Source organism: Oncorhynchus clarkii, chromosome 10, assembly GCF_045791955.1.
Source record: "Oncorhynchus clarkii lewisi isolate Uvic-CL-2024 chromosome 10, UVic_Ocla_1.0, whole genome shotgun sequence".
Classification (NCBI taxonomy): Eukaryota; Metazoa; Chordata; class Actinopteri; order Salmoniformes; family Salmonidae; genus Oncorhynchus; species Oncorhynchus clarkii.
This window is the reverse complement of record NC_092156.1, coordinates 78,034,997-78,044,823: the sequence shown is the minus strand read 5'-3', so window position 1 is coordinate 78,044,823 and position 9,827 is coordinate 78,034,997. Positions and strand designations below refer to the sequence as shown.

General features: G+C 45.5%; 1 protein-coding gene across 5 annotated transcripts in view; it reads right to left on the bottom strand.

Annotated features, from left to right (window-relative positions):
• LOC139419168 (carboxypeptidase E) overlaps window positions 1-7,405 on the bottom strand; it is a 32,711-nt gene extending 25,306 nt beyond the window's left edge. For 4 of the 5 annotated variants that reach the window (XR_011635387.1, XR_011635389.1, XR_011635388.1 and 1 more), the window contains exon 1: window positions 6,989-7,347. Coding sequence is in view for 1 of the 5 variants with exons in the window: in XM_071169150.1 (XP_071025251.1) it covers window positions 6,989-7,238 (250 nt within the window). In the remaining 4 variants the exon portion in view is untranslated. Of the gene's footprint in view, window positions 1-6,988 lie in introns of all 5 variants that reach the window. The other variant, XM_071169150.1, reaches the window with a different exon arrangement.
• Window positions 7,406-9,827: the final 2,422 nt, after the last annotated feature.

Genomic DNA, 9,827 nt, shown 5'->3' with positions numbered 1-9,827 from the left:
TACTGAAACATTTACATATCACTCTGATACTTCAGTCCCTACAGTTTGTCCTGTTTGTGATGTGGCTGGTTCTACCTGGTCTCTACTTCAGTCCCTATAGTGTACTGTTTGTGATGTGGCTGGTTCTACCTGGTCTCTACTTCAGTCCCTACAGTTTGTCCTGTTTGTGATGTGGCTGGTTCTACCTGGTCTCTACTTCAGTCCCTATAGTTTGTCCTGTTTGTGATGTGGCTGGTTCTACCTGGTCTCTACTTCAGTCCCTATAGTTTGTACTGTTTGTGATGTGGCTGGTTCTACCTGGTCTCTACTTCAGTCCCTATAGTTTGTCCTGTTTGTGATGTGGCTGGTTCTACCTGGTCTCTACTTCAGTCCCTATAGTTTGTCCTGTTTGTGATGTGGCTGGTTATAACTGGTCTCTACTTCAGTCCCTATAGTTTGTCCTGTTTGTGATGTGGCTGGTTCCACCTGGTCTCTACTTCAGTCCCTATAGTGTGTACTGTTTGTGATGTGGCTGGTTATAACTGGTCTCTACTTCAGTCCCTATAGTTTGTCCTGTTTGTGATGTGGCTGGTTCTACCTGGTCTCCTCTACTTCAGTCCCTATAGTTTGTCCTGTTTGTGATGTGGCTGGTTCCACCTGGTCTCTACTTCAGTCCCTATAGTTTGTCCTGTTTGTGATGTGGCTGGTTCTACCTGGTCTCCTCTACTTCAGTCCCTATAGTTTGTCCTGTTTGTGATGTGGCTGGTTCTACCTGGTCTCTACTTCAGTCCCTATAGTTTGTCCTGTTTGTGATGTGGCTGGTTTTACCTGGTCTCTACTTCAGTCCCTATAGTTTGTCCTGTTTGTGATGTGGCTGGTTTTACCTGGTCTCTACTTCCGTCCCTATAGTTTGTCCTGTTTGTGATGTGGCTGGTTCCACCTGGTCTCTACTTCAGTCCCTGTAGTTTGTCCTGTTTGTGATGTGGCTGGTTCCACCTGGTCTCTACTTCAGTCCCTATAGTGTGTACTGTTTGTGATGTGGCTGGTTATAACTGGTCTCTACTTCAGTCCCTATAGTTTGTCCTGTTTGTGATGTGGCTGGTTATAACTGGTCTCTACTTCAGTCCCTATAGTTTGTACTGTTTGTTATGTGGCTGGTTATAACTGGTCTCTACTTCAGTCCCTATAGTTTGTACTGTTTGTGATGTGGCTGGTTATAACTGGTCTCTACTTCAGTCCCTATAGTTTGTCCTGTTTGTGATGTGGCTGGTTCTACCTGGTCTCTACTTCAGTCCCTATAGTTTGTACTGTTTGTGATGTGGCTGGTTATAACTGGTCTCTACTTCAGTCCCTATAGTTTGTCCTGTTTGTGATGTGGCTGGTTCCACCTGGCCTCTACTTCAGTCCCTATAGTTTGTCCTGTTTGTGATGTGGCTGGTTCCACCTGGCCTCTACTTCAGTCCCTATAGTTTGTCCTGTTTGTGATGTGGCTGGTTATAACTGGTCTCTACTTCAGTCCCTATAGTTTGTCCTGTTTGTGATGTGGCTGGTTCCACCTGGTCTCTACTTCAGTCCCTATAGTTTGTACTGTTTGTGATGTGGCTGGTTATAACTGGTCTCTACTTCAGTCCCTATAGTGTGTACTGTTTGTGATGTGGCTGGTTATAACTGGTCTCTACTTCAGTCCCTATAGTTTGTACTGTTTGTGATGTGGCTGGTTATAACTGGTCTCTACTTCAGTCCCTATAGTTTGTACTGTTTGTGATGTGGCTGGTTCTACCTGGTCTCTACTTCAGTCCCTATAGTTTGTACTGTTTGTGATGTGGCTGGTTATAACTGGTCTCTACTTCAGTCCCTATAGTTTGTACTGTTTGTGATGTGGCTGGTTATAACTGGTCTCTACTTCAGTCCCTATAGTTTGTACTGTTTGTGATGTGGCTGAATGCAGTAGAATTATTTACTTCCTGTCAACTGATTACCCACACACACAAACACACCACACAACCCCCACCCGCCCCTACCCACACACACAGAGAGAGAGAGACACTATCCTGACAGATGGCCGACCCGAAGGGAGGCAGGCAGCTCACAGCACTAAGCCGATCTGTCGTCACGACAACCACAGCTATTTCAGATTCACCTTAAAGACCCATCACCTCTCAGACAGAACGGATCAAACACAGAACATGGACAGAAACAGACATGAAAACATGAAAATAAATAGAGGAGAGAACGTCTCTCTCTTCCCCTGCCACCCTTTCTCTTCCCCTCTCTCTCTCTCTCTTCCCCTTTCTCTTCCCCTCTCTCTCTCTCTCTTCCCCTTTCTCTCTCTCTCTCTCTCTCTTCCCCTCTCTCTCTCTCTCTCTCTCTCTTCCCCTCTTTCTCTCTCTCTCTCTCTCTCTCTCTCTCTTCCCCTTTCTCTTCCCCTCTCTCTCTCTTCCCCTTTCTCTTCCCCTCTCTCTCTCTTCCCCTCCCCCTTTCTCTTCCCCTCTCTCTCTCTCTTCCCCTCCCCCTTTCTCTTCCCCTCTCTCTATCTCTCTCTCTCTCCCCCTCCTCCTTTCTCTTCCCCTCTCTCTCTCTCGTTCTATCTCTTTCTCTTACCTCCCCCCTTTCTCTTCCCCTCTCTCTCTCTCTCTCTCTTTATATCTCTCTCTCACTCTCTCTCTCTCTTCCCCTCCCCCTTTCTCTTCCCCTCTCTCTTTCTTTCTATCTCTCTCTCTCTCTCTCTTCCCCTCCCCTTTCTCTTCCCCTCTCTCTCTCTCTTCTCCTCCCCCCTTTCACTCCCCCTCTCTCTTTCTATCTCTCTCTCTTTCTCTTTCCCTCCCATTTCTTTCTCTCTCTCTCTATCCATCTCTCTGGTGTTTCTACAGCGTGTGTGCATTGGAGGGTGGGAGGCTGGTTGCCCCCGGAGACGGGAGCTGAGCTGCATGTACAGGATGGAAACTCATCAGGAACCAATAACCAACACACATCGTGACTCAAGCTTATACACGTTATGCACTCCAGAATGTTATGAAGAGTGATCAGATGAATTGCAATTAATTGCAAAGTCCCTCTTTGCCATGAATCCCCCCCCAAAACAATTCCACTGCATTTCAGCACTGCCACAAAAGGACCAGCTGACATCATGTCAATGATTCTCTCGTTAACACAGGTGTGAGTGTTGACGAGGATAAGGCTGGAGATCACTCTGTCATGCTGTTTGAGTTTGAATAACAGACTGGAAGCTTCAAAAGGAGGGTGGTGCTTGGAATCATTGTTCTTCCTCTGTCAACCATGGTTACCTGCAAGGAAACACGTGCCGTCATCATTGCTTTGCACAAAAAGGGCTTCACAGGCAAGGATATTGCTGCCAGTAAGATTGCACCTAAATCAACCATTTATCGAATCATCAAGAACTTCAAGCAGAGCGGTTCAATTGTTGTGAAGAAGGCTTCAGGGCGCCCAAGAAAGTACAGCAAGCGCCAGGACCGTCTCCTAAAGTTGATTCATCTGCGGGATCGGGGCACCACCAGTACAGAGCTTGATCAGGAATGGCAGCAGGCAGGTGTGAGTGCATCTGCACGCACAGTGAGGCGAAGACTTTTGGAGGATGGCCTGGTGTCAAGAAGGGCAGCAAAGAAGCCACTTCTCTCCAGGAAAAACATCAGGGACAGACTGATATTCTGAAAAAGGTACAGGGATTGGACTGCTGAGGACTGGGGTAAAGTCATTTTCTCTGATGAATCCCCTTTCCGATTGTTTGGGGCATCCGGAAAAAAGCTTGTCTGGGGAAGACAAGGTGAGCGCTACCAATATCAGTCCCGTGTCATGCCTTCTCAGCCAAGGGCTCACTCACAATTGTTCCTAAGACCACAGCTGTGAATAAAGAATGGTACCAACACATCCTCCAAGAGCAACTTCTCCCAACCATCCAGGAACAGTTTGGTGACGAACAATGCCTTTTTCAGCATGATGGAGCACCTTGCCATAAGGCAAAAGTGATAACTAAGTGGCTCTGGGAACAAAACATCGATATTTTGGGTGCATGGCCAGGAAACTCCCCAGACCTTAATCGCATTGAGAACTTGTGGTCAATCCTCAAGAGGCGGGTGGATAAACAAACAAAAACAAATTCTGACAAACTCCAAGCATTGATTATGCAAGAATGGGCTGCCATCAGTCAGGATGTGGCCCAGAAGTTAATTGACAGCATGCCAGGGCGGATTGCAGAGGTCTTGAAAAAGAAGGGTCAACACTGCAAATATTGACTCTTTGCATCAACTTCATGTAATTGTCAATAAAAGCCTTTGACACTTATGAAATGCTTGTAATTGTACTTCAGTATCCATAGTAACATCTGACAAAAATATCTAAAGACACTGAAGCAGCAAACTTTGTAAAAATGTATATTTGTGTCATCCTCAAAACTTTTGGTCACGACTGTACAAACAATAGTAAGCAAGTATAAACACCATGGGACCACGCAGCCGTCATACCGCTCAGAAAGGAGAAATTCTGTCTCCTAGAGATCAACGTACTTTGGTGCGAAAAGTGCAAATCAATCCCAGAACAACAGCAAAGGACCTTGTGAAGATGCTGGAGGAAACAGGTACAAAAGTATCTATATCCACAGTAAAATGAGTCCTATATCAACATAACCTGAAAGGCCGCTTGGCAAGGAAGAAGCCACTGCTCCAAAACCACCATAAAAAAGCCAGATTACGGTTTGCAACTGCACATGGGGACGAAGATCGTACTTTTTGGAGAAATGTCCTCTGGTCTGATGAATCAAAAATAGAACTGTTTGGCCATAATGACCATTGTTATGTTTGGAGGAAAAAGGGGGAGGTTTGCAAGCCAAAGAACACCATCCCAACCGTGAAGCACGGGGGTGGTAGCGTCATGTTGTGGGGGTGCTTTGCTGCAGGAGGGACTGGTGCACTTCACAAAATAGAGGGAAGAAAATGATGTGGATATATTGAAGAAAGATCTCAAGACATCAGACAGGAAGTTAAAGCTTGGTCGCAAATGGGTCTTCCAAATGGACAATGACCCCAAGCATACTTCCAAAGTTGTGGCAAAATGGCTTAAGGACAACAAAGTCAAGGTACTGGATTGGCCATCACACAGCCCTGACTTCAATCCTATAGAAAATTTGTGGGTAGAACTGAAAAAGCGTGTGCGAGCAAGGAGGCCTACAAACCTGACTCAGTTACACCAGCTCTATCAGGAGGAATGGGCCAAAATTCACCCAACTTATTGTGGGTTATTGTCTACCCGAAACGTTTGACCCAAGTTAAACAATTTAAAGGCAATGCTACCAAATACTAATTGAGTGTACGTAAACTTCTGACCCACTGGGAATGTGATGAAAGAAATAAAAGCTGAAATAAATCATTCTCTCTACTATTATTCTGACATTTCACATTCTTAAAATAAAGTGGTGATCCTAACTGACCTAAAACAGGGAATATGTACTAACTGAGTTTAAATGTATTAGGCTAAGATGAATGTAAACTTCTGACTTCAACTGTACCTTCATCTGTCTCTCTCTCTCTCTCTCTCACACACACACACACACACACACACACACACGCACGCACGCACACACACACACACACACACGCACACGCACACGCACACACACACACACACACACACACACACACAGGTGTACGTGGCTAAGGTGTACACACACACACACACACACACACACGTCACCTGTTGTTCTTCAGCCTACATCTGTCAATCAACGGGGTCTGTAAGTGACATCACTATAGGTGATATAATACTGTAACCCTAACACCTGTAGCCTAGCAACCAGACAGACAGGCAGACAGAGTGGCAAGCGTGCAGACAGCACTATCGCTGTTGTCATGGTGACTGATACATCAACTGACCCTAGGGGGTTAATGAAGTAGACACATATTTACTTCCTTCCTTCGTGTCCTTACTTCCTTACTTCCTATTTCTATTCTACTTTCTATAGGCCATTTACATCAAACAGCTGTTCTCTAATTGTAAAGGTATGAGTCATAGTGTTTAATAACGGCTCAGACTGTCGCTATGACGGTGTGAATAAAGACGATGAGACAGATGAATTCATCTGACGGTGGCTTCCATTTGCCGTGACTGTCTGATCAGAGCCAGAGCGATCACGGTTGGTTCAGCATCCCGGCCTGCTTCCGGGAGCACCTATATCGTGAGTCCCTCTCCTCCTGTAAAATGGCGGCGATGCCTTGCTTCAACAACCATCCAACACCCCCTCAAAACACACACACATCACACACACACACTGCGGTCCTCATTACAACGACACACCTGCGCAGGCAGCATCATCATCTAACCCCGTTACTAGGCAGTGTGGCATACAGCCTGCCCGCCCTGCCTGACACCATAAAACAGACGTGTAGCCTCTGTTACAGACAGCCATTCTGCGCTAAAACAGGGACTAGTCATTCTGCGCTAAAACAGGACTGTATAAACAGACTAGTCATTCTGCGCTAAAACAGGGACTAGACATTCTGCACTAAAACAGGACTGTATAAACAGACTAGTCATTCTGCACTAAAACAGGACTGTATAAACAGACTAGTCATTCTGCGCTAAAACAGGGACTAGTCATTCTGCGCTAAAACAGGATTGTATAAACAGACTAGTCATTCTGCGCTAAAACAGGGACTAGTCATTCTGCGCTAAAACAGAACTGTATAATCAGACTAGTCATTCTGCACTAAAACAGGACTGTATAATCAGACTAGTCATTCTGCGCTAAAACAGGGACTAGTCATTCTGCACTAAAACAGGGCTGTATAAACAGACTAGTCATTCTGCACTAAAACAGGACTGTATAATCAGACTAGTCATTCTCCGCTAAAACAGGGACTAGTCATTCTGCACTAAAACAGGGCTGTATAAACAGACCAGGCGTCGCCACAGCAGCGCTACCGTGGAGCTATATTACCGTCTTATGAAAAAGGTCGACCGGTTTTAATAAAGAGAGACGGGGAACGGGGGTGTCACTGACCAGCCTCGTGCGTCCCGGGGTTGTCTGACATCTCCAGGACCAGCAGCTCGCGGCCCTCGAAGCTCTCCCCCACCGTATAGATGCGCGTGATTGATGGACACTGCAGCCATACCGAAACGAGAGCCTTCCGTAGTTCCTCATACCGGTGATACTCGAACGAGATCTCCCCTTCCTCAGCCCCGGTAACCGGCCCGGTAGAGGACAGGACCGCCAGGGTCCACAGCAACACCAACGACACGAATCGGTTCATTGTTTCTCTCCGTTTCGCTCTCTCTGTCTGTCTGTTGTTCTATCTGCAGTCAGTTTGAGCCTTATCTCTCTAGTGCAGCCTCGCTCTGAGCTATGAATATACCCTCTCTCTCTCTCTCTCTGGGATGCGTGACTGTACCTCCTCTCTCTCTCTCTCTCTCTCTCTCTCTCTCTCTCTCTCTCTCTCTCTCTCCCTCCTCTGGGATGCGTGACTGTACCTGAGCTCTCCCTCCCTCCGTCTATACCTCCCTCTCTATGACACGCTGAATGGGTGGGGAGGGCCTTTAGTGTGTGTTCACACTGCAGAGTAGAGATGCAGTGAAGTGTGCCTCAGGGTTTGGGTTAATTCCAGTCAAATTCTCTCTCCCTCTAAATTACATTCCAATGCATTCAAATTCGAGGTCAGTCTTTGAATAATGAGATAATAACCTTGCTCTCAATTCCAATAGTTAAGGAAATGTCAATATTTAAATTCCCAATTAAAATATTATTCTCAACAATTCTCCAAATTCCCATTGTGATGTAATTCCCTTGTGTTTCTCTGCGCATGGTGTCGTTGTTCAGACAGCCGAGCTGTACAGGAAATAGAAGGACAACACACGGCACGGACAGAGAACATCCTACGAGTTCCAACCCAACTATCTAGTGACTTTGTTTCCTGTTTATCTTTTACTTTGTTTCCTGTTTCTTTACTTTGTTTCCTGTTTATATTTTACTTTGTTTCCTGTTTATATTTTACTTTGTTTCCTGTTTATCTTTACTTTGTTTCCTGTTTCTTTACTTTGTTTCCTGTTTATATTTTACTTTGTTTCCTGTTTATCTTGACTTTTTGTACAGAATGTTCATAGTATTATCACATATGACCGCCAAGTACTTCTGGACATCAGATCGACAGTGACTGACCTCCTTTTAGAGCGACCAAAAACACTGCAGACGGCTGAACATGAGAATGTACCAAAAACACTGCAGACACAGACAGTGGGACATGAGAATGTACCAAAAACACTGCAGACACAGACAGTGGGACATGAGAATGAGAATGTACCAAAAACACTGCAGACACAGACAGCGGGACATGAGAATGAGAATGTACCAAAAACACTGCAGACACAGACAGCGGGACATGAGAATGTACCAAAAACACTGCAGACACAGACAGCGGGACATGAGAATGTACCAAAAACACTGCAGACACAGACAGTGGGACATGAGAATGTACCAAAAACACTGCAGACACAGACAGTGGGACATGAGAATGTACCAAAAACACTGCAGACACAGACAGTGGAACATGAGAATGTACCAAAAACACTGCAGACACAGACAGTGGGACATGAGAATGTACCAAAAACACTGCAGACACAGACAGTGGAACATGAGAATGTACCAAAAACACTGCAGACACAGACAGCGGGACATGAGAATGTACCAAAAACACTGCAGACACAGACAGTGGGACATGAGAATGTACCAAAAACACTGCAGACACAGACAGTGGGACATGAGAATGTACCAAAAACACTGCAGACACAGATGGTGGGACATGAGAATGTACCAAAAACACTGCAGACACAGACAGTGGGACATGAGAATGTACCAAAAACACTGCAGACACAGATGGTGGGACATGAGAATGAGAATGTACCAAAAACACTGCAGACACAGACAGTGGAACATGAGAATGTACCAAAAACACTGCAGACACAGACAGCGGGACATGAGAATGTACCAAAAACACTGCAGACACAGATGGTGGGACATGAGAATGAGAATGTACCAAAAACACTGCAGACACAGACAGTGGGACATGAGAATGTACCAAAAACACTGCAGACACAGACAGTGGGACATGAGAATGTACCAAAAACACTGCAGACACAGACAGCGGGACATGAGAATGTACCAAAAACACTGCAGACACAGACAGTGGGAAATGAGAATGTACCAAAAACACTGCAGACAGACGGTGGGACATGAGAATGTACCAAAACACTGCAGACACAGACAGCGGGACATGAGAATGAGAATGTACCAACAAAAACTGCAGACACAGACAGTGGAACATGAGAATGTACCAAAAACACTGCAGACACAGACAGTGGGAAATGAGAATGTACCAAAAACACTGCAGACAGACGGTGGGACATGAGAATGTACCAAAAACACTGTAGACACAGACAGCTGGACATGAGAATGTACCAAAAACACTGTAGACACAGACAGCTGGACATGAGAATGTACCAAAAACACTGCAGACACAGACAGCTGGACATGAGAATGTACCAAAAACACTGCAGACACAGACAGTGGGACATGAGAATGTACCAAAAACACTGCAGACACAGACAGTGGAACATGAGAATGTACCAAAAACACTGCAGACACAGACAGCGGGACATGAGAATGTACCAAAAACACTGCAGACACAGAGAGTGGAACATGAGAATGTACCAAAAACACTGCAGACACAGATGGTGGGACATGAGAATGTACCAAAAACACTGCAGACACAGACAGCGGGACATGATAATGTACCAAAAACACTAGACACAGATGGTGGGACATGAGAATGTACCAAAAACACTGCAGA